This window comes from Pseudonaja textilis, chromosome 5 (genome assembly GCF_049901715.1).
Source record: "Pseudonaja textilis isolate UNSWEBS1 chromosome 5, rPseTex1.2, whole genome shotgun sequence".
Lineage (NCBI taxonomy): Eukaryota > Metazoa > Chordata > Lepidosauria > Squamata > Elapidae > Pseudonaja > Pseudonaja textilis.
In genome coordinates, this window is record NC_141994.1 from 50309729 (window position 1) to 50336218 (window position 26490).

Below are 26490 nucleotides of genomic sequence, written 5' to 3' on the forward strand. Positions count from 1 at the left end.
CTATTACGATTTTTTTTCTTATGCTCATCTTAGATCTCATTCCCTGTAATTTAAACCCATTGTTTATTTTTTTCTGAACAATTGAGACCAGTTCTGCTTTATCTTGTACACATCTGCCTGTCATATGCTGCAATTTTCTCTTCTCCAGGCTAAACATCCAACACTTTCACTTGTTTCTGTTAGCTTTTTCCTGCCAGCTTCTTTATTTTTTTTATTTTTTAGAATAGAATAGAATTGTTTATTGGCCAAGTGTGATTGGACACACACAAGGAATTTGTCTTGATGCAAATACTTTCAGTGTACATAAAAGAAAAGATACATTTGTCAAGAGTCAAGAATCATAAGGTACAACACTTAATAATAGACATAGGGTACAATAAGCAATAAAATCATACTAGGAAAACAGTCAATCTAAATCGTAAAGGTACTAGTGACAAAGTTACAGTCATACAGTCAGAAGTGGGAGGGGATGGGTGATAAGGAGTGATGAGAAGATTAATAGTAATAGTAGTGCAGACTTTGTAATTAATTGAACAGTGTTGAGGGAATTATTTGTTTAGCAGAGTGATGGCGTTCAGGAAAAAACTGTCTTTGTGTCTAGTTGTTTTGAGGGTAGGAGTTGAAACAGTTTATGTTCAGGATGCGAGGGGTCTGTAGATATTTTCACAGTCCTCTTTTTGACTAGTGCAGTATACAGATCTTCAATGGAAGGCAGGTAGGTAGCAACTGCTTTTTCTGCAGTTCTAATTATCCTCTAAAGTCTGTGTCTGTCTTGTTGGGTTGCAGAACCAAACCAGACAGTTAATAGAGGTGCAGATAACAGACTCAATAATTCCTCTGTAGAACTGGATCAGCAGCTCCTTGGGCAGTTTGAGCTTTCTGGGTTGGTACAGAAAGAACATTCTCTGTTGTGCTTTTTTAATGATGTTTTTGATAGATGTCCATTTTAGGTGTTGACATATGATAGAACCTAGAAATTTGAAGGTGTCTACTGTTGATACTGCGTTGTCTAGTATTGTAAGAGGTGATAATATGGGAAAGTCTACCACCATTTCTACGGTTTTGAATGTGTTCAGTTCCAGATTGTTCTGGTCGCACCACGAGGCAAGTTGTACAACCTCTCTTCTGTATGAGGATTCGTCATTGTCTCGAATGAGACAATCACTGTTGTATCATCTGAAGAATTTTAACAGATGGATCACTTGAGATGCAGTCATTGGTATATAGGGAGAAGAGAAGTGGAGAAAACACACAGCCTTGGGGGTGGGGAGTTAACTTGGTTGCTGTCCTGTAGCCATGATCTTGTCTATTTATCTATCAAATGTATATCCCACCTTTTAGGAGAAGCTCAAGGTGGTATATGTAGTGCTCCCTGTGTACTTTTCTTTGCAACAGCAAACTTGTGAGGTAGATTTGGCTGAAAGAAGGTGACTGTTTATGACTGAAACTGCCCCCACAGTCATAATCAAATATCTTAACCACTGTATCCCACTCTGCTCCGTGCTCTTTCTAAAATGTTGTCCTCAGAACCATACATAATATTCTGGGTGCAGACAGATGGATACACAATAGGGACAATCATGTCTTCATCTTGACATTACACTTCTGCTGATGTGGTATAGTACTGCATTTGCTTTATTTTGCAACTGCATTGTACTGTTGGCTCAGGTTTAGCTTGTGATTCGTCCAGATGCTTTTTACTTGTATTGCTGTCCAATTTGGAAAAATAAAGCCCTGAGGTACATTCCTTGGCACTTTCTTCCAGCCTGATACAGAGCCTCTGACATAGATTTGTTGGATATGGTTGTTCAGCCCGCTCTATATCCGTGTAATGACAACATGGTCCAGACCATATTTTGCCATCTTGTCTACCAAAATCTTACAGGAGACTTGGTTTCATGCTTTGCTGAAGGGAGGATTCATTTATTTCCATGGTCAACTAAACTACCTAGAAAAGGAAATCGAATTGGTTTGAAATGATTTATTTTTGATTAACCTCTGCTGGCTCCTGCTAACAAATGCATCCATATCTTAAATACAAGTAGTCCTTGGCTTACAATCATTCATTTAGCAATTGTTCGAAGTTACTGAAAACATATCTTATGACCATTTTTCACACTTATAACCATTGCAGCATCCACAAGTTGACGTGATCAAAATTCAGATGCTTAAAAACCCACTCATATTTAGGATGGTTTCAGTGTCCCAGTATTATGTGATTATTATTTTTTTTGCAACCGGCAAAGTCAATGGGGAAGTCAGATTCACTTAACCATGTTACTAATCAACAACTGCAGTACTTCACTTAACAACTGTGGCAGGAAAGGTAATAAAATGGGGCAAAGTTCACTTAGCATTTTGGACTCAACTGAGGTCATATGTCCCTACCTGTTCTCTCAAACAGGCTGATAATTTGTTCCAAAATTTTGCTTATATATTGTATCGCAGGTAGAATTATGTAGAGGTGGTGAAGAGGGGGGAGACCGCCAGCAGGGTTGAGGAGAGCTGCATCTCTCCTCCTCAGCTGGCCATTACTCCCTTTCCCAAAGGCGGTAGGAGCAGTGGTCAGAAATGGCCACCTCAAAGAAGAACTCAACCGGAAAAGAACGCGCAGGAGGAAGATAAGAAGTGAAAGTTTTGGCTGACCGGGTTAAGTTGAAAAAGTAAAACTAAGGTACCCTGGAATTTAAATTTTACAAAAAATAAAATTGCTCCCAAAGAAGAGTCGGAAGCAGTGAAAGAAAGTGAAAAGGGAAAGGTTTGCCTTTTTTTTCTTCTCTCTCCTTCCTTACATTGACAACTAAGAGACCAAAATAAGAAATCGGAAAAATCCGCTTTGGCATCAATAGGTAATTAAGCTGAAAATATAACTAAATGCCAAAGGGACAATAAAGATTTCTGGATATTAAAATTTTTTTCTTCTATAAGCAGGAAGGGAGAGAAAAAGAATAAGGGCAAGATCTGGAAGAGGGAGGAGACTGTCTGGACTTCAAAAGAATTTAAAGTAAAATTTCAATAAGACTTCTAAAAGATACATTTTAACTGAAACTTTGCAACTAAATAGTAACCTCAGGAAGAGAAAGTGAAAAAGAAGAAAGTGTAAAAAGCAACAGTTTGTGTGTATTTGGATTGCTTGGTGACTTTTGGACTTTTGGTTATTATATTTGAATGACTAAAACCAATTGGGTGGTTGTTTAAAATTTTTACAATGGCATCACTTCTGGATGAATTGAAAATGGAACTTAAAAAATATAAAGAAGATGCACAAGAAGGGAAGGGCTCTTTTGGCTTCGTTTTTCAATTCTTAGAAATGAAGATCTGGAACTATGAGAAACAACAAGACTGCAAAACAAGAAGACTGGGACAAAGAAGAAGCCGTCTTTAATGAACAAGTAACTCTATGTGGGGAAGAAAAAGGAAAGGGGGGAAAGAGAATGGAGAATTTAAGACTTAAAAAAACAACCAAAGAAAAGAAAAATAATTTGAAAAATAAGTATAATTCTGGAAAGCAACAGAAAAGGGGAATACAGAAGAGGGAAATAGAGGTAGAGAGACAAAGGGGTAAAAAGGGGAGAGAGAAGAAGAGAGGGAAGAAAGAAAGGAAAAGAAGCTACAAAGGTCCGGAGCAAGATATAGAGAAACAGGACCTATTTAGAGATAATGGGTGAAAATCTAACTGAAAAAGGGACTCTGTAAAGGTATATAAGATTGTATTGTTATATTTGTAATAGAAATAATGTTAGAAAATTGGAAACAACATATGATTAAAATGAGAGATAAAATAGTGTAATTTAGTGAAATGTTTGTGAATAAAATAAATGAAATAAAATAAATGAGAAAATTGAATTAAGAAGGAACGGGAACAGTTTAATTAGTCAATGTTTTATAAAATATAAGTGAAGAGGGAGGGGGAATTAACTATGGAAAGTTTATAATTGTTCCCATAGAAGTATGATATTTAATTGAAAAGTAACGTGAAAAATGTTAAGATTTTAATGAATATTAATATTAATGATAGAATTGAATTGGAATGGAATGTTGTTTTAATTATATTATACATTTATAATTTTTTTCTTTTTTCAAGAATACAGTGTGTAGTTTAAGAATGTACCAAGCAGAATCCGAACGGAAGTTATGTATTATATTGAGTGTTATAATTTTAGGGGAAAGATATAAAGGCGTCATACTCCGATCAGTAACTACAGGAGAAATTTTGTTCAATGAGAAAAGATAATAGACAATTGAAACAGGACAGACAAAAAATATAAATATAATGATTTGAATTGAGATGAAATAAATAAAATAAAATTGAGAAAATTAAAAGAGGGGAGAAGCTATGTAGAAAACGTAAAATAGTAATAAGATATGGAATAGAATATAAAAATGAGCATGAACCTGAATTTGTGTCTGTACGAAGAAATGTAACCTGGGATTATGCTGCTTTCAAAAAAGATGTTTTACTTGTATTTCTTTTCTTTTTGTGAAAACTCAAATAAAATTTACAAAAAAAAGAAAAAAAAGAAGCAAATTCAGTCAAATATTTATCACAACCATAGACCAGAATAAAACACTAAGAGCACTCCAGAAGCCAGTTAATTAAAGGCTTCCCTTCTTTCCCTTCATGCATTAAAGCAGGATCTGACAGTCATTTGTCATGAAGGCTTTAATTTGGATACTATGAATTGAGTTGGTGGACTTGGTGGTCTAAATGAGCTCTTCAAGCTATGTTTCTATAATTTTCTTATTCTTTGCTGCAAAGAGTAAGATCATCTTCCTTCCTTCCTAGCTCCTGCTGTTTCCATTGCCAATGACACATTAGATAATGTTCCACTATTTCCCCAGTGCCCTCACTTTCCCTTGTCTTGTCTTCCATTAACAGCCAGTCCTTGTGGCTCCTTTTCCCCAAGCCACAATTGAGTGGAACAAAATAGCAATAGCACTTAGAGTTATATATCACCTCATAATGCTTTACAGCACTCTATAAGTGGTTTATAGTGTCAGCATCTTGCCTCCAACAATTTAGGTCCTCATTCTACGTATCTTGGAAGAATTGAAGGCTGAATCAAACTTGAGCTGGTCAGGATTAAACTTCTGGCTATGGGCAGAGCCTGCAATACTGCATTCTAACCACTACACCACCTCTATCCCTATCTGATTCAATGCATTGACAAAAACATCTGAATCACAAGCGTTTTGGTTCAGGAATTGACCACCAAAACTATTTTGTGAATGGAACAATTCATGGACCAAATCCTTTACGTATCTATAATTATTCTGTACCTTTCTCTCTTCACCTACCTATGGCTATGCAAGAAAAGTAAAGACAGAAAAATCCAATATGATATTTGTGAATGATAAATATTACCTTATAACCTACCAACATTTTTCTTAAGTACTAAATCAAGACTGGAGAAAGAATATTGCTAGGACCATTATATGTTAGCATGTTCCCACACTTAGAAACAACAGAAGAGAAAGTTGGATAAGCAAAACTCTTCCAGCCATATGCCGTTTGAAAAAGGCAAGTTTGCCATTTAACAATTTTATTGCTAAGTTGAAGAACAAGTGTACCAACTCATGTTGCATCCTTACTCGTCTTCAGAGTATTTTGGGCAAACAATATGAATATATTCATAATAAGCTTTATAAGTTTTTTTGGCAATTGCAGCTTATACTAGCAAGTACTCTTATAAAAAGCCAAATATGAGTTATTTCAGTAGAAAGATAAGGAGAGTAAGGGAGATATGTGATGAATCTCATAACTTACAATGACTTGAATCTTGCATGGATTAAGAGTTAAATCCATATGTTCCTCCAAAAAGATAGTTTATATGCAAATTTAAATTTTATTCACTAGAAGCAAAGCAGAAATTAATGTGGTTTTCTCAGTTCATCCTCCCAAGCCTTGATATAGGGTTGAGGTTTTAAAATGTAATGCCTTCTCAACATTCTCTTTTTTTAATATGTTATGCTTAGTTTTAGATTTCTTTAAGAATATGCAGAAAGTTACACATTGGTAGAATAAATTTTGAATTATTACAACCTGATTTCCTTTGTAAAGTTGAAAAAGCATGAAAAGAAAATAACTTGTTTCAGCAATCAGCAATGCTTTTTCCAAATCCTGGGAATAAGTTTAAATATCCCAAAAATCATTGTAAGAAAGAATGTTCTTGGTTTAAAATTTAACTTGGGGTTTTGTGGCACAACAATGCCCATTTAAACTTGGGCATCTCAACACAGATTTAGAAAATCAGATGAATTGTCCAGTAGTTTCTGTGATTATCTATGAAGCTAAGCTATAGCCCTGAAGAACTAGGACTGCTAAAAGTGTTTGTGGTATCCTAGTAACAGTCACTGTGCCTATATAATTTCTGTTTCCCCCCCAGTAGTAGTTAATTTGGTATAGAAAAATATGTTTGGCAGAGAGCTGAATATGGTAACACTTAATGTTTGCTGAAATGCAAGTTCCATCCTTAATATTATCAGCAAAGCATCTTATTTTGGCCATAGCTGTCACATTTAATCCCACTATTTAATAACTATTAAATATCTTTCATTTCTTTCATTATAAGCATACATCATTACTGGAGTGTATGTTTGCTGCTAAAATAAGCCTGTGGGGGAAACTTTTGGGAATCCCAAAAAATCCTTTAAAATATTGGTCACATTCTCCACCACTATATCACCAGTTTATTGAAATGTAATGTGTAGTTTGAAATGTAATGTTTGTTTTCACCAGTAATGAAAACAAAAGCTTGTACAACCTCTGTTGGTTGGAATCTTGGACTAAACCAAATCTGATGTTCTAACCCTCTTTAATGTATACAACAAAGATCTCTTGATCTGTAATGTGTCTTAATTTTTTTTGCAAAATTGTTTTTTCACTGTAATTATTTTGGAGGTTCATGTATAGAAAACCAAACATATTAAACTACTTATTTTGTATCAGAATTAGTCAAGATAGAACTGTTCATTCACATACAAATAGAACTTAGCTTTATTACCCCATGTGCCAGTTGTAATTCAGAAAGTTTCTGATATTCTTCATGTGGTTGAGAAAGTTCCAGGTACATCTTAAATGGAATGATACCTGAATAATTGAAAAAGATAGTTGTGGATTCTGAATTCTAGGTAAGATATTCAGAAAATTACAATACAGTTACAGTTGTAATGTAATCACAATTTCTATAAACAAAACAAAATTTGGTACTAGGGAGTAAGTAAATTCATCTGTTGCAATTAACTACATTATGCAAATTGCACATATTTATTTTAAAAATTCTCACTAATTTTACTAAACAAGTAAATAGTTTATTCAATAAATCTCCAGACCATTACAAGAATATTGAACAATTAAGTTTAAAGAATCAAATCAAAAATTTGGAGCCCAACTTGTTTCTTACTTTTATTTACAGATTCCATCTGTTGTATAAGCATATCTTGTCTGTACATCAAAATTAGAGTCAAGTCCAGCACACGAACCATAAGGGTTGATGAGCATTGGGCTTGTCATAATTGTTCTCTAAAATCTTTTGGATATTGTTTTAGCTGATGTCCAGAACAAGTAAGCAAAATGCTCCAGGTTTCAGTTCTGCCAAATTGGGTCAAGCCAGAAGAATTTGGTAAATGGTTTCAGACACAGTGCACATTCCTAGCCAGTGGAAATTTGGGTGTTCTCTTCCTTGATTTGAAATTGGGAAATGTCTATCCAGTGTTTACATAGTGTCTAGCTGAGAGCTGCCAGTTCTTGCCTAAACAGCTTCAGTTCTAACAATAATCCACCTCAATCCTTGCAGGCAAACCTGATTTTTACTGTACATATTTGATTCCTTTCCAGTTATCATAATAAGCCAGAGGGGACAGAATCCCTGCTCTCCAGCCTAATTTGAAGTTGTATTTTATCTGAATTGAGCTGTTGCTCTGATGCTAGAAATTCAAGATTAGTTATGGAAATTTTTTCTATTCTCAATGGTTATCTATTACATGAATTAATAAATTTTAATAAACTTTCCACTCTGATCTGTCTGTGACTAAAATTTTTTCAGTAAAGCTCATTTACATATATATTTCTGTAATTTAACATAGAAGATCTCAGGAGGATAAGATCTGGCCGTGGTTGTAATATTCTCTTACTGGTTTGTTAGGATTATGAATTGCATAGATGTCATGAAGACACCTGATCCAGATATGTCATCTTTGTTTGAGCCAGCTATATTCAGTATCCATCAGTTGGTCTGTTAATTTATCTTCTGAGAACAAAGTTAGCCTGAAAATAAAATTTTGTATATGGGTTTTCATTATTTATTCTCAATCCATTATTGGAAATGAATTATATGAAAAACCTTGGGGCTCTTTTTGTCTGTTAGCAGGATAACACTTTGAATACAGAAAGGAATGGGGCCAAATGTGATAGGAGAAGCTGGCAGTTAAAAATGGGCTGGATCCTGGAGAGAGAAAAAAAAATCAAAATTCTCCCCTCAAATATCATTTGGGGGATGGGATACAATTAAGAATGTTAGTAGCTGAACTATTCTAAGCCCATTTCTTCCCTCCTTTCATCTGGCCCACAGTCTCTTTATGCTTTTTTTCCCTAACTTAGTACAAGATATTCCTTTAGTACAAAAAAAAAAATCATGAACCAAAGAAAACCCCAATGTTTTTGTTTTGGTTGGTATACTTTCAAGGAGAGATAGATTTTCTGGTCACATTATTTCTCTTTGCCAGTGCAATAATATCCCAGGCCTAATGAATACTGTTTGTGTTGAATTATATGAGGAAATTATGATGAATTATACAGGGAGCAGACTTAATATGCAAAATGTAATTGGTGATATATAGTGATATGTTATAAGGGATTCACAGTATATTTATTTTGCTTCTTTCAACCTTACTCTTTCCTTTCATATTTGTATATTATGGAGTCTGTAGAATGTCGATATATTTTCTGTGTAGGAAGATTATAAAAATCAAAACAGCAGATATATAAAAGCCAGAATTTTGTATTGGAAAGAGACTTCTTGACGTAGAACTATATGTGATCTTCCATATTATGTACACTTAGATGTTAATATCAGTTTTCTTTATTTTAATTTTTCCCCTCTAATTAAAAAGAAAAATGGAACAGGAAAGGGGAAAGGAGAAAATACATTCATTCTCTCTCCAATTTTTTTGACACCTTTCCTCATATTTTTATGATGTCACTTAAATGTTGTCTCAAATATTACAGGGACTTTGCAAAGTTTACAGGGACCTTGCATATTAGTGCACTGATAGTTACATTATTACTTGATCCACTAATTTTAATATAGCTGATAACCTTTAAGAAATGAAGCATACATGGTAGGCATAACTTTTGCCTTGGGAAGAGCTCTTGTTGCTTAGATTTCAGTAAGGAGGCATGTCTTAACTGCTTTTCCAAATTTTATTTCCAGTACTTTACTGAACACACCCCCCCTCCACACAAAAAAACAAAACAATCCTGGGAGGTTACCATTTCAAGGAAAAAATGTCATTTTATTGCAGATTTATATACTATTTGACAGACTACATGAAACAGAATATATACAAACATCCTGAAAGATACATGTTTACTCATATTCAAATTTACAGTGAAGATAATTTCAGGAAGGTCCTATTCTTGCCCTTTCCAGTAAGAGTGTCCTTACAGTAAAGCTGTTCTCTCAACCATATGAAGAACCATTTAGCAATAGCAATAGCCCTTAGACTTATATACCGGTTTATACTGCTTTACAGCCCTCTCTAAGCTGTTTACAAAGTCAGCATAATGCCCCCAAGAATTTGGTCCTCAAATTTACTCAAACATCTCTTAGATTTCAGATTCTACAATTTATTTGTGGCTTTATTTTTCATTGGTTACAACCAATAAAGGTCTGTTCTTTCTGAGCTGGTTTTAAATTTCTGTGAAATATTACCCTCAACAAGGTGGATGACACTTTTGGCTAGTAATAATAACTCTTTTTCAATCATGAAGCCAGCTAAGCAGTTAGATGAAACAGGCAATACCTAGAAAGTCAAATTCACTGCCTTTATTTTAGAAAAAAAATCTGTCATTTCACTCAGAAAGTGTCTCACATAACTAAAAACCCAAAAGCAATTTCAGTAATTATTAATCCTTATACATCAGTAAAAACAAGAGAATTACAACAAGATAGCAGTCATGCACAAGATGCATTGATTTTGAGGAGTAGCTATTGAATGAAGATCTGCCTGGCACCATAAAGATGCCTGTGGAAGAGGTCAAGAGGGGCAGACACATCCCTGGCAATTATTTGTATTACCTTAGGGAGACCTCTTATCCTGAACACCACCAGTTTTTACATTTTCCCTGTTCCCTCCCTCTGTCTGCTCCATTTGTGACCAAGAATGAGGATGATGGGCAGAATGTCCAAAGCCATCTGGAAGGCTGTATCAGCTTGCCAATTTTACCATCTGTTGCAAAAAGCTCCCCATTTGGAAATTTGCATTAGCCATGCTACAGAGTGTGAAAAAAAGCATTTTGAGGAGAGAGGGACTCTTGGACTATAAAAGTTAAATAACATCCATGGGGTTGTTTGGAGAAACTATTTTCTAGTTATTATCTGCCCAAATGATGGATGAGATATCATGTATTCTGTCCTTCCCGGTGGATAATTTTACCCTGGAGAATAGAGGGCTTTGACAGAATTATAAAAATAAAACTGCCAAGCAATATGATGTCATTTAATCACAAGCCAGCCTCATTGATTTTCCCTTTAGGATGCAGTGCTCATTTGTTTGGAGATAATTTTGTCAGTGTTATGAGGAGGGAAGTGGAAAGCAGCTGTAAATAGTATCTTTGTGATGTGATCAGATGTACCTTTGTCAGGAAACTTTTACGTGTTTTGTATTTGAGGCTGATTGAAATTGATTCTTGGTTGAATGGAATTAGTTTATCCCAGCTGTTTGGTGTCTTGTTTTGCATTGCGTGGCTACAGATGGTAAGACAGAGTTAGTGTTACATTCATTGCTTGATTGAAGCAAAGCCAAAAGCCATTCTTGCTGCACTCAGCACACTGCCTTATGAATGTTGCTGCTGAAGGGTTTTTGTGAGTTCTGAAAGGCTCATGGACAAGTCCAAGGTCATGTCTAGAAGAGAGAAAGTAGGAGAAAAGAGTCTGGTGCTGATTGCAGTGTCTGGAGAAGCCATTTTTTTCTCCCTCTTAGATATTTTCTTAGTCCCTTGTATTCAGTGTCCTTAAACTAAATCAAAGGAAAAAAACATCAGTTTGCTGTTTCAATGAAGAGAATTCTTAACTGTTAGAAGAAATAAAAATACGTTGCTGTGTCAGGTTATTTCAGTTGAATAGGTATTAAAATAGAAATTGACTCCAAAAATAATTTTTTCATTTTGTATTTTTTCCCTTTCTTGAGATAGCAGATTATATATAACAATCCTCTTCACTTTTTGGGGGGGGAGGGGAAATTATTCTAGCAATGTTGTGATATAGGTAGACTGAAAGCTACTGATAAACCTTAGATTTGCATACACAGCAGTGACTTTGAATTCTGTTCTCCCTGGTTTAAGTCCTCTTTAAAAGTACAGCTCTTTTTCAAACATTCAATATTAATTATTTAAAATACATTTAACTAAAAACAGTTAATCATGTAAACTAATTGGAATTGCTGAACTACAACATTCTTGAATTAATACTAGAAAATTAGAAGGAGGAATCATTTCATTGTGCTTTCCTTTGTTATAACTACATCGAAGACTGATCTAGTTCTAACTGGGCATATTTTTCAGATTTTACCAAAACTAGATTTTTTTAATACTGTTGATTTCTGGGTCATAACAGAATTTGCATAAATTTAGAAATTATTGAAATAGTGATTAAATTAAGCTTTTGGTCTCTTAGCTCTTTAGACCTGCCTTCCTAAACGAGCCTCTTTAGGTTTTGGAGGGTTTTTCTTTTTAGAATAGAATAGAATAGAATTCTTTATTGGCCAAGTGTGATTGGACACACAAGGAATTTGTCTTGATGCAAATGCTTTCAGTGTACATAAAAGAAAAGATACATTCGCCAAGAGTCAAGAATCATAACATACAACACTTAATAATAGACATAGGGTACAATAAGCAATCAAATCATACTAGGAAAACAGTCAATCTAAATCGTAAAGATACAAGCGACAGAGCTACAGTCCTACAATCACACGTGGGAGGGGATGGGTGATAAGGAGTGATGAGAAGATTAACAGTAATAGTAGTGCAGACTTTGTAATAGGGAATTATTTGTTTAGCAGAGTGATGGCTTTCAGGGAAAAACTGTCTTTGTGTCTAGTTGTTCTGGTGTGCAGTGCTCTATAGCATCGTTTTGAGGGAAGGAGTTGAAACAGTTTATGTCCGGGATATGAGGGTTCTGTAAATATTTTCACAGCCCTCTTTTTGACTCATGCAGTATACAGGTCCTCAATTGAAGGCAGGTGGGTACTAATTGTTTTTTCTGCAGTCCTCTGAAGTCTGTGTCTGTCCTGTTGGGTTGCAGAACCAAACCAGACAGTTATAGGGGTGCAGATGATAGACTCAATAATTCCTCTGTAGAACTGTATCAGCAGCTCCTTGGGCAGTTTTAAGCTTTCTGAGTTGGCGCAGAAAGAACATTCTTTGTTGTGCTTTTTTATTTTTAGGACTGCTGTCTTTATGGCATCAGACAAGGAAATATATTTTCTTTCAGCAAGACACTTGTGTAAAAGAATAATGTGTAAATATGTTTAGGCAAGATGTATGTACACAAGTATCTTGAGAGCCAATCTAGTGGTTAAGTACTAGGCTAGAAAGCAGGAGACCATGAGTTTTAAGTCCTGCCTTAGCCATGAAAGTCACCTGGGTGACTTTAGGCCAGTCACTCTTTCTCAGCCAAGCCCACCTGATAGGATTGTTGTTCTGGGGAAATAGGAGGAGGAGGAGGAGGAAGGAAGGTATGTTGGATATTAAATGGCTCGTGTGAGGTGCTGTCGCCAGGGTGGGGTATGGGTGTGGTGGTGGGTGATTTTAGTATATTAATTTATTATATGACTTCTTTTATTAGTTTTATTTTTTTTTATATGGGGTTTTATATTCTGTAAGCCACCTTGAGTTGCCATGTGCGAATAGGCGGCAATATAAATTCAATAAATAAATAAATAAATAAATAAATAAATAAATTCATTCATTCACCACCTTGAGTTATTTGCAAAATAATAAAGGCCGAATACAAATCAATAAATGAATACAAATCAATAAATGAATAAGGAACTAAAACACAATAACATTATTTGAGTCATTGTTAAACTCTTCTGCTAACAGAGCTCTCACAATGATTAATGTAAATTTCATTAGAACCATCATTTGTGATTAAGACGGTAGACTAATGAGTTGATGTTACTGACAGTTGACTGCTTCTAACAGTCTCTTTATGGATTGGGTGGGGGTTCTCATTTTGGTGAAGCAACAACAAATTGAGAAGGTCAGGAGGCGATGCATCTTGTTGATTTCTTTTTTTCTGATTGATATATTGATAATAGAGAGGAGAAGCAAAGTTAGGATACCAGCTTGCACTGTGAAATGATAGGCTTGTCCCCAGTGAAGTTAACTCAAGTCCTTGAAGTCTACTATATTTGGTTTGGTGCTTGATCTTGTTTGCTTGTTGGACTCTGACACCCCAATTCCAAATGTAGTGGCACCCCAATTCCAAATATAGTATGGTAGCATTTTTCCTGCTGAAATACAGATCTATAATTAGGTTGATTTCCACCACCCTTCTGCTTCCTGGGTTGTGTAGGTGGGGGAATAATGGGAAGACTCAAGTAGATTTTAAGATGATGACATTAACAGTTGTTTTCGGGAATCATATATTGGAAGTAATGGGGGATGAATGGATATATTTGGTGTGATTTCACAGACTACTTCCCAGTCCAGAAAATTGCAATGCAGCACTTGTGTATGACAGCATTGGGTTAAAGAGATATTTAATTATATGTGGTTATAATTGTACATTGGGGATGACAGAGAATGAGGTGGCTGGATGGAGTAACTGAAGCAGTTGGCATGAGCTTAAATTGACTCCGGGGGATGGTAGAGGACAGGAAGGCCTGGAGGAACATTGTCCAGGGGTTGCAATGGGTCGGACATGACTTTGCTACGAACAACAACAACAACATTGTACGTGATGGCAGAAGTTATTTATGAAATAGTGACAGGATCTCATTACTATCATAGATGTAGGCAGACCAAATTATCTTAGCTTTAGCCTCATTATTAATTTACAAAATGGCCTACACTATATAAGGTGATTTTGAAGTAGTGCAGCAAGTTAAGGCCAGTGAAATATTTAAAATACACTAAAATGCTGTGTAATAACTATTAACATTGAAAACTTTTAGCACTGGAATGTTAAAAGCTAAAAGATAATGAAAGCATGCCAATAGGCTTTTAAATTTAAGCAATCAGGACAAGGTTAACTTTCACAATAGCCAAATTATTTGAACTGGTAGAAACTGAATATATTACTTCAAGAAATAAAAGTGTTGAGTTTAATTTACTAATTTAAATGAAATGCATTGAGAGTCCAAGATACTGCCTTATGGAAATTTTATTACTATTTGTTTTCTCCATCTTTCATATCAACAAAAGGTTGCTGTTTATTTGAACTGCTTTTATGAAAAATTACTCAGTTGCTAAATTGATGTAGGTATTTTAAATGTGTAAAGCATGAATTGATTAATGAATGAATCATAGCTGATTTTTTTAATTAACTTTTTCTTTTTCAAAAAATTGCAGCAGACAGAAGGAGGGGCACAGACAGATGGCCAGCAGTCGCAGACGCAAAGCAGTGAGAATGCTGAGAGCAAGTCTACCCCAAAGCGGCTTCATGTGTCCAACATTCCCTTCCGTTTTCGGGATCCTGACCTCCGGCAGATGTTTGGGGTATGTTAGCAGTATTCACAGCTTGAAATCTAATATTGATTGATTAATTGATTGATATCCCACTTTATTAGTTTTACAAATCTCAAGGTGGTAAACTTACCCAACACACCTGCCTCCTCCTATTCTCCCCCATAACAGCAAACCTATCAGGTGGGTTGAGCTGAGAGAGTGTGTGTGACTGGCCCAAAGTCACCCAGCTGACTTTCATAGCTAAGGCCTTAACCACTAGACCAGGAATGTCAAACATGCGGCCTGGATACGGCCTGCACAGGCCACGCCCACCCTGGCCCTGCAAAGGCAAAAACAATCCTAATATGTCACGATATGGCCCGCAATGTGATCGAGTTTGACACCCCTGCACTAGACCAAACTTCCAAAGCTCCAAATAAAGAGAGTTAATACATGCCGTCCTGTGTCCAATGCTTCTGGATGGTTTTCTCAGGACTGCAGATATTTTCCCACACTAGTTGTGTTCCATCAATGAATAAAGGTTGCCTGGTACGCATTTCATTCATCTCCAAACTCTGGATCTAGATGTTAATTTGTGAAAGGGAATTAATTATCCCTTAATGCAGGGGTGTCTAACTCGATTTCATTGAGGGTCGCATCAGGGTTGTGTTTGACCTTGGGCTGGGGTGGGTTTGTCCAGGTGGGTGTAGCCATCTTGATATCACTCATGTCGGGGGCACCTGCGGTGACCAAGTGCTAAGGCAGGACTTCCTTCAGACCCTGACTCACTCTCATTATAACCTACCTTCCTTCCTTCCTTCCTTCCTTCCTTTCTTCCCTTCCTTCCTTCCTTCCTTCCTTCCTTTCTTCCCTTCCCCTTCCCCTTCCTTCCTTCCTTCCTTCCTTCCTTCCTTCCTTCCTTCCTTCCTTCCTTCCTTCCTTCCTTCTCTTCATTTTCCTTCCCTCTTCATTCTCCTTTCTTCTTCATTCTCCTTTCTTCTTCCCTTCTTTCCTTATTTTTACTTCCTTACTCTCTTCCCATCTTTCCTTCTTTTTCTTTGTCTTTCTCTTTCTCCTTTTCTGTCCCTTCTTGAATGCTCAAATGCAAAAGGGGAAACTTTTATCCTTTTGTTTTAATTTGTTCTGCTAGCCCTCTGTCAGCGAAAACAGAGCTCAGGGGCCCTTCGTGGCCCTGGACCATGTTTGCTGACAGAGGCACTACGGGCTCATCCTTTGCTATTTCCATGGCAGCTGGCGGGCTTGAGTTTGACACCCCTGCCTTAATGGTATAGGTAATCCTCGACTTACAACAGTTCATTTAGTCACCATTCAAAGTTACAATGGCACCAAAAAAGTGAGTTATGACCATTTTTTACATTTATGACCATTGCAGCATTCCTGTGGTCACATGATTTATATTCAGATGTTTGACAACTGGCTCACATTTGTGACAGTTGCAGTGTCCTGGGGTCATGTGATACCCTGTTGCGACTTTCTGACCACTAAAGTCAATGGGGAAGCCAGATTCACTTAACAACCGTTAATAATTTAACAACTGCAGTGATTCACTTAACAAATGTGACAAGTGAAAAGTCGTAAAATGGGGCAAATTTCTCACTTTGCAATATAAATTTTGGGCTCAGTTGTGGTCGTAAGTCAAGGACTACCTCTTATTTATTTTCTGAAAATTGTGTTGGTCTTTAAGATGTTCTTAAAGCTACTAAATAGAGTGCCAGTGTATTTTATTTTTCCATCAGACAGGGCTGGATTTACAGTTTAAGCATGTTTCAGCTGTGTTTTAAACTGCCTTTGATCATTGGCCAAAGTGAATAGAATGATTTCTGAGAAATAGCAAGCGCTTTAAAATCTGTGTGAAAAATATTTCTTTGAGTTATTTCTCATACTTGGATTTTCATAGCTTTTAAATAAATCTAAATAAAGGTTCTTGGCAAAAGAGAGATGTTAGCAGCTATGACAGGCACAAAATAAAATTATCAAATTGTAGTTACTTTTTATTTATCTTTGATAATTTTATTTTGTTAATTGCATTGCTATTCTACCATTCCCCAGATGAAATTCATACAGTTTCCATGGTTGTCCTATTTCCCTCTGGCACATTTTGTTATCTTCGCAACAGTCCTGTATAGTAAATTATTCACCAGCTTTCTGAGTGTATAATTATGTGAACCTGGATTTTGCCAGTCCTAGTCCAACATCCATTGGTGTACCACACTGCCTCTCATTTAAAAATAGAAGAAAATAAGATGCGAAAATTTATTCCTGATCCTGGAGCATTATTTAGTGACTCCAGAGTGAGTAACCATATTTCATAAGCATTAAAGAAAATGACACACAGATTTGATGAAACTCCTCTCAGTTGAGTCAGAGCAAAAATCTGTCTTGCTACTGAATTTAATAAACAAAGCACAATGACTTAGCAATCTGGTTTTAGTCCATATAATTTTATATTTGGGTGTGTATTGTTTGTAACCCACTAATGTTGAGGAGACATTGACTGGAAAATATTGTGTTTTGCCCCTGCCAAGAATAATAGAAAAGTAATATATTTAACTGCTGTGTTTTTGTAGTCCCATGACATGCTCCTCTCTTCTGCCCCATGGACTAGAACTTTACAATCTGGCACTTCTGGGATATATCTGCAGCTACCACTTTCAGCCAGATCTATAACAAGGATCCTGATCAATCCCATTCCCTCTTGTTTAGACCATCAGGGATATAGAATAGTAGATGTTTGCATATTGCAGCTTATTTTCAAAGTATCCGATTTGGTTTGTAGCCATTGACTAAATGCTTGTGTAAAATCAGATAACAACAGTGTAATAAATTAAAATGTTAAAATGATATGGAACTTTTCACAACATAATTGTATCCAGAGTTTCCTTACAGTGATCATGACTAAATAGTATTTTGCTGATATTTTAAAAATTTTTCTAAAGAGTTATCAGCTAATCTATTAGCTGATAATACAAGATAGTCCTTGACTTACAGCCATTCATTTAGTGACCATTTGAAGGTAAAACAGCACTGGAAAAAGTGACTTATAACTGTTTTTTATATGATCATAACAGCAACCCCATGGCCATGCGATCAAAATATGGACACTTGGCAATTGCTATGTATTTATGATGGTTGCACTGTCCCAGGGTCATATCATCACTTTTTGCAACTTTCTGATAAGCAAAGTCAATGGAGAAGCTATATTCACATAACAATCATAGCAATAGCACTTAGACTTATATATGCTTTATAGTGCTTTACAGCCCTCTCTAAGTGGTTTACAGAGTCAGCATGTTGCCCCCAACAATTTGGGTCCTCATTTTACCCACCTCGGAAGGATGGAAGGCAGAGTCACCCTTGAGCCAGGTGGGATACGATCTGCCAAATTGCAGTAGGAGTAGCTTGCAGTACTACACTCTAACCACTGCACCACTGAGGCTCATATTACTATCTTATGTTACTCATGTTACTATCTTAACAACTGCACAGTATTTCACTTAACAACAAGAAAGAAAGTAGTAAAATAGGGAAAAACTCACTTAACAACAGTCTTGCTTAGCAACAGAAATTTTGAGCTTGAGTGTGGTTGTAGCTATTCTCTTCTGTGGTACAGTTGGAATGTTTTTCAAGTAATAGTGATGATAATTCAGAACACCATATATGGTGCTCTGTTCAACCACAGAACATGTGTTGATTCTATGCAGGGATAAATTCAGTCCTAAAAGGCAAGTTTTCTATAACTTCTTTCCAGAAGCGCTGTGAGAGCAAGACAATGAACCTGCAGGTATAAAATAAAGGCTCTTCTGTGAAGAACAGAGAGAATATTATATAAATATTTCATGCAGCAGCATAAGTCAGTCAGCAGCATCTGTAATATACATGGTTTAGTTTTTGCCCTTTAGTAGTTAACAAGTTGTTTTGGTTTTCTGCTTCTGAAATCACTTGAAGAACTACTTGCTGCCAGAAAGGCTTTATTTTGGGGGTATTCATGCAAGACCATAAGCCATTTTAAGGCTTAAAATAACCTAAAGGGTAGAACAAAGAAGCAATCAATAATTCAGTCCTTAATTCCTGCCACTACAGAATTTTTTGTACAGAGTAATTTCAGTTTGACACTATAATATTTGGATAAAGTATTTACTCAAATACATATTAGCATTTTGTTTTGAACAAGAAAGCTTTCCTTTGGATGAATCACATTGAAAGCAGCTTCCTTGTTGCTGTATGACTACTGTACAAAATGAAATACAAGTGAAAAATAGTAATAATAAATATGGTTGGTATTACAGAAGATAGATACCAAGTTGGTGAAGGCATGTCTAAACATATTGATAGATAAGCTAAAAAATTGGATTTAGGAGCCTTTATCAACACACTGAATAAATGCTTCATTTTATTTAAAAAAATGAGTTATCTTATTTTTAGAATCTGAAAGTATACAGTATACAATAATTTATTATTCTGCACACTATGTTAATCATAAGACATACCTTACCAGTCTTTCATCCTTTGAATTGTATAGGTTTCAATTTTTGTATTCCTGTCTAGTTTTTTGTCATCCTTGCCAACTGTACTTTTGGTATTTTTGTAAATTGTTTTAATGTTTTTACCTTGTTCAACTTGCAAAGATATCTTTAATATTAGGTTTAATACAATATTATAAAATAACATCTATCAACTCTTTGTTCTTGGGAAGGACTTGATAGGTGGACATAAATGCCAAATCCAGTCCAAAACACCTGACTATAATCATCATAGCAACAATAATCATGCCTTATTTGATATCCTCAGTGAAAATAATCTTGGTGGTTTAAAACATCTATGATGTATAGCATCATACAATGATTTCATGGAAAGTACAGTGTTTGGAGTTTGACAGTGAAGTACATTGGTACAGTTGGTACAGTTAGAAAAATGGTACAGTTAAAGGAAAGAGCTTCTGATTGCAGGGATGGCTATCATAACATGTAAATACTTTGTTGTTATCTCTATGGGAACATGCTAAGGAATTCCCTGCTATATGGCAGTGATTAAATAACTTATTTCTAAATTTTTATTTACAGTACTAATATGCATTCCAGAATAATGATAGGGATTGGGGGGCATTTGTTTACAAATCTTTTAAAGCATGAAGTTAAGAAATAAAACCACCAACATGAAATCAGGCAAAGGAGATTCTAACCACTAAACCCAAAGCAGTATTTCTTAGTTCACTAAATAGCTTGAGCCACTTGTTGTCGGGCTAATCTGTTTAAAAGATTATTGTAAGAGTAAAAGTATGCTTGTATTTGAACCTAAATAAAATAATGCAAATAATTTAAGAAGTATTAAAGATTTTAAGATGGAAAAGCTTTGGGAAATAAAATAACTATGCAATATAGCTACCTCCAGAGAATACCTCCAGTTCTAAAACCGAACTTCTATTAAAAAACCTTGTTTTTAAAGCCCCATTTGATAGAGACAGGTAAAATAAAAGAGTTCAGTAAATGGTCTTATAGAATGGGTAATATATGTAAGAAAAAGTAATGTTTTGGATCATGTAGTTTTAAGTCATTTAAAAGTGGAAGGCTGATGTGTGTATTTCACAGTACTTGGTTGAGCACATGTAATTAAAATCAGAAAGATCCCTTTCCCTAAAGGAACTTCTTGGTCATAGATTATTCAAATCAATGTAACTTTGTTTTCTGATTGTTGTTTATTTAGCAAAACAGCAACTAGTCTGAGTGGATTCAGAGTTTGTAAATGCAGATAAAAATACCTTGTGGGAAGGGAGTGGTGGAAGGATGGCCCTATGATAGATCCCAAACTTTGAAGTGGGGAGTAGAACCAAATGGCTGGAAAAAGACAATAGTAGAAATTACACTTAGGTACTTGACCTCCTACTTAAAAATAGCTTTTTCATAATCATATTTTCTCTCTCTCTCTCTCTCTCTCTCTCTCTCTCTCTCTCTCTCTCTCTCTCTCTCTCTCCTCCCTCTCTCTCTCTCTGTGTGTATATCACTATATATAGCTTTAGTTATGTAATCAGATTTGACTACCATGAAAAAAGAAAAATCAGTAGACTTGCAGAAACTTTACAGTTTCCAGAATAACAATAATTTAGAAAAGGTTGAAGAGGTATATGAAATCCAGGAGAAGAGCCTGAAGAAGGCTGAATATGAGAATACCAAGTGGCTGTGGAAGATAGATAGTATGTTAAAACTGTGTATATAGGGATGGCATGGAGGAGATGCTGGCTGGAACACTCCACCCAGTTTAAAAATATGAGAATTATAGAACAATATATTTATAAACCAGCCACCATTCCTTATTGCAATTGCGAATAGTCTTTTGTTACATCAATAGAAGACAATATATGAAGAGGCAGAAGTTCCCTGAAGATGGGCTCCAGCACGAGTCCAAAAGCTCAGAAGACAAAACTTCTGATCCCGATGACCAGCCCAGATTGGATTCTGCAACATTATCCTGGGACACACCTTTATTCATACCATATGAAGAGAATATATATGATGTTATCTAATTGATTAATGAAACCTCTGCAAACAAATAATCAAACTCAGAGAACACTAAGGATTTTACTTTTGTTATTTTGTATTTTACATAAAATGTATCACAGATTGTAAGGCTTATAAACCTGACAACCAGGGAAAATTCAACAAATACATAAAAATATTAAGTCGGAATTCATTTTAAAATATTTTCAACTATGCATTTCTTTCTCAGCCATGAAAGATAAAGGATGCTGAATTAATGAACCCAAATCTTTTTTTTATAGCAATTTGGTAAAATCCTTGATGTAGAGATAATCTTCAATGAACGTGGGTCTAAGGTAAGTTTTGTTTCTTTATCTACCTTCTACCTATTTCTCTCCCTTACCAGTCTACAACAGTTTTCAAGATAAAGCAGCTTCCTTCCTAGATATTCCATATAGACAGAAAAGGAATTAGGCATTGGGTTACCTAGAGTTGCCATTCCATATAATTATAGGTGTTGTGTATAATCTATTAGTATCTTCAAGAATAATTTCATAATTTTCCCTTTGAAATAATCAGATTTATCCAAACCTCTGAGCATAAAAAGAGTCACTGAAGCTACAAGAGTCAGTTTTTGTACTAATTTTTGTTAATTTAAAATGTTTGAGAAAGAAATGGTATAAAATTTTTTAGAAGTATTTTATATATAGGATAAGAGTTATCTTGTGTGGAAGAAAAATGAAATGCCCACCTGATGTTGCAATAATTCTCCAGTAGTGCAAGGATGTTGGCCCATCCTCTTACAATGCCTGCAAAAACTTGCAGCTTTTTAGAAAGGTGTAAGTTATTCAAAATACAAGCTGTTCAGAATGACGTGAGGTTTTTTTTTTAGAATTAACTTTCTGGAGTTCCAATGGCAAACCTTATAGTCCTAAGTGTAGCAATTTTAAATGTTGCTTGTCCTAACCGGTTCTCATCATGAAACCAATGTCCCCTCACTGAAGAATTGATGTGATTCTCTCTCTGCCCAGTAGGTCCAGCACTGGAATAGCAGGGAGTGTTTCAGGTCAGGAGCAAGGCGCATTGGCAGAGCTCTGTGGGGGAAGCTTGCACAGTGCATGTCTCTACTATGCTTGACTTAATCAATGCTAAGTTTTCCACTTTTTATTAAAAATAAACATCTGTCCCACACCCTCACTCCATCACATCATAGTGATAAGGCATAGCTAGGATTATATCTGTATATCCTGTCTTTGAGATTCATAATCTACACAGAGTAGGTCCATAGGGATGTTTATATACAAGATTATGTTGTTAGCATATCAGATTTCCTATGTATTATCTGAAAACCAGAAAAGAGGTAATATTTACTACTTGTACATAATGCAATACATATAACATATGCATTTAGTATTGGAACTAATTTATCTCATAGCTTAGTTTATAAAGATGTAGGGTAAAATGGATGCAGCACATAATTATTTTAATTTGTGAAGAGCTGCAAATTGTACTGAACCACATGCTTTCTATTACTCATATATCCACGGTATATATTTGAATAATGAAGTGAAAATTGTATTATGTTTGGCCACTACACTTACACTTCAGTAAACCTAGGCTCTTGGAAGTGGCTGTAAAACGTTTTTGGATGAACAGGAGACTGATTAGAGTGCCATAGGCTGGCTATTTGAACCATGCAAGCATTAACAAGTTCAGGATCTTATATTTATTGTTTTTCAGAGAATGGACATAATCTGCTGTAATTTAATCTCTGAAAAACATTCTATTCTCTGTACTGTTGAGATCAGTGTTTTTCAATCTTGGCTGCTTTAAACCATGTGGACTTCAACTCTTAGAATTTCCCAGCCAGCATACTGAAAAAAACTATTTTTGTTGTGCTCATATACATCTACAGTTTTATGGTGTATACATCTGTCCTTATTTTAATACACACTCAGAAATACTAGGCTGCTTCATGTTTCATTCTTAGTGAAGGATTAGCAGCAGACTAGTGCATGCTTCTGAGATCACATTCACTAACTTCTCTGGTAAGTAAGGATGTATACCAAATTATATAAACCCCTGTCTATGACTTGCTTAGCATGTTTACAAGAGATGTCGGATCAAAAGGAGTTAGAAAGCTAAAACAAAACATGTATTTTCCCGATACTAAGCAAACCATGGACAGTCTTGTTCATTAATTCATTATTTATAGTTACTGTTAGGGGAGCCAGTGTATATGATCTGCGTAGCGTGCTGCTTGTTCATTGCTAAGCCATAATAAACCATAAGGTCATTCAGTCCTTGTGTTTGGAATCTTCCATAAATCATAATATTCTAACTATTGAACTGCAAGTAAATAAACCAAACTTCTGGTTTTCAGCTAAAACAAAACCTGTTAAGATTAAATGATACCTCTTTGCCCCTTTTCTTTTATCTAGTAAATATTTAGCTCATAAAGGCATTGATCAAGTCTTTTCTATTTGGTGGTAGAATTTCAAACATTTGCCTGTCAAATTCACAGCGATTCAAAGATTCAAATGAGACTGTTTTAAACACGGTGAATAGTATAAGCAGGATTCCCAAAGAGCGTTTGTGTTTATGGCATTTTTGTGTTTACTGAATTTGGACATTTTAAAATAAGCTTAGGTTCCCAGTGGAGAAGCACAATTCTTTCAGGGACCCTTCACTTATCACTCACTTCTTCTGCAAAAAAAAGTATGCCAAAACTTGAATGCTTGTATTCCTACCCTGTGGTTTCTATTCTAACCTAATGATATGGAACCTTTCTCCTCCTCCTCTTTCTTGGGAATCGGAAAGCAGATGCTCCCCGCTGCCTGCCTTGTGCTGTGTTCTCAGTATTACCCTTCCCCTTCCTGGGTTTCTCAAGGGTATATTCTTCAATATGTGAATGTTTAAAAGGTGAAAATGTAAAATCCAAATTGCTCTGGGTATGCCTACACCCATTCCCTCTATGGAATGAGCAGATCTTTATCCTTTCATAACTGTGGCAAAGGCCCTCTGCCAGATATGTCCAGTGTTGGAAAATTTGAGCATTTCAAATTACCCTTTAGTCCATCTGAGATGAGATGATGTATTTCCATCCTGTTGTTGACATGGGGAAAGATTTTTGAGCATCAAGTGCATTTGTGCACATCGGCTGTATTTGATTTTCTTGTAAAAATCACTTGGAATGAATGAAAAAATTACGAGTAACAGTTTATGGTTATGTTAGATTTATTAATAAATGTTAATGCTTTTATAAGCATCTCAACATTGAATATTATCTTAGGCACAGTTTTAGTTAACTAGCAGCATATTAGGAAAAACTAAAAAGAAAAAGGTGTTTGAGCCATTTCTCAGTTATGTTCAGACTTCTGTTTCTTAATTAATCTTCATTAATTTTTCTTGTTTCATTAGCAGCGCCTAGTGAATGGAGCTGTTAATATGATGATTTCTTCCAGTTTGGTTTCCGTTCAAATACCAGTTTAAGCTCCTACAGTATTTATATCAGTGGCATTCAAATTTTAACAAACCAGTCTAATTTTCAATAGAGCAATGATTGAACCAAGCCTCGTAGCCACAGTTGTGGTAATTATTATTATTTCTTCTACTTGTGTGCTGCCTTTCATCCAAATGTTTAAGGTACACAGTGGCCCTTCTTTTTATTTTATCCTGACAGCAAGAACAACTCTAGAAAATAATGAATAGCCACAAATTACCACTGAACTTCCATGACTGAATATCAACTAAAATCTGGGTCTCTGCAGTCTTAGTCCAATGCATTAACCACTACATTTTGCCAACTCATTCACCCATGTTTAATAGAAAGCTCGTTCTGATGATAGTTCCCTTCCTCTATAGATAGCTTGGGTGATGCAAAGTGACAAACAGATGTTTAGATTTTTGAAAGAGTTTTCCCCCCCTCCTATAGGTGAGATCTTGTAGAATTTTTTAGGGGCCACTCAAGTAAATAGACTTAATTAATAGTGAACCTGAGAAAGATACACCTTTATTCAGCTTCCTCTGTTTTCTCTGTTAAGGTACTAATAATCAGCCGGGAAACAATGGCTCAGTGGCTGAGGTTTCTGTTGCAATTAACAGTGGGAAAACAGCAGTGATTTCACCACCCAGTTGATGCAGTGAGGAAAAGTAGAATAGTTCTAAAGCTGTTTAGAGAACTAGTAAGGGTCATATACTCAACTATAAAATCCAGTCATTCTATAGATAAATTATTTTAAGAAATGAGAGATTGTATGTTCAGCTTAACTGTAACAAAATCCTATTTTATTACTCTAAATTCCATTTAACATTGATTACTCTGTTTTCTTAATAGTTGCAATTGTATCCTAGTTTATATGTCCTCACTTAAAAATATGTATTTTGGACAGCAAAAATACTTTTTTCTTAGGTTGAAAAACAATTTCTTTATTTTTTCCATATTGTTAAACAATTCTATTTTAAATTCTAGCACATGTACATAAAATTGCTTTGATCAATCCAGTTTAATAGCTACAAAATATGCATCCTGGTTCAACCTATGCAAAGTAATTCTAGGTAAAAAAAAATCCACAACTGTTTTTTTCAGATCTTAAAGAATAGTGTCCTCACTTTAAATAGCACTAGGATATTCTCCTTGGAACTTATTTTAATCACTCATCTCAGATGGATTATTGTATATTGACATTGAAAGCAAATAACCTGAAAGCCTGGATTTTTATGTTTGTTTATTTATTTATTTATTTATTTTTGTTGTTGTTCCATTTGTCCAGGCTTCTGGCTGTTGACTAAGTTTTTTTTAAAAAAACTGCCTCTTTGTATATGCGTGTATACATATATATATATATTAACAATTGAAATGATGGAAAGTCTTTCCCAACACCTTGAGATAAAGATGCTGCTTCTGAAGTCAATGTTCTAAACACAGTGGGGAAAAAAGTGTTAACAATGCATGGATTTCAAGGGGCTCCTTTCAGTTTCCTTTGAATTTATTTCATTTTTTTTTTTTTTGGTTATGATTATTTTTCCCTTAATTTCTGTGTTCTGGCCACACCCAGGAGAATCGTCTGCTTTTGATTTCTCCCTTTACGGTTACATGGTAAATTT

At 35.3% G+C, this 26490-nt stretch overlaps 1 protein-coding gene across 24 annotated transcripts in view; it reads left to right on the forward strand.

Annotated features, from left to right (window-relative positions):
• RBFOX2 (RNA binding fox-1 homolog 2) overlaps positions 1 to 26490 on the forward strand; it is a 223841-nt gene that overhangs the window by 164402 nt on the left and 32949 nt on the right. For all 24 annotated transcript variants that reach the window (XR_015743894.1, XR_003373619.2, XR_015743892.1 and 21 more), the window contains 2 exons: positions 14798 to 14944; positions 21687 to 21740. Coding sequence is in view for 20 of the 24 variants with exons in the window: in XM_087934844.1 (XP_087790970.1) it covers positions 14798 to 14944; positions 21687 to 21740 (201 nt within the window). In the remaining 4 variants the exon portion in view is untranslated. The remainder of the gene's footprint in view (positions 1 to 14797; positions 14945 to 21686; positions 21741 to 26490) is intronic.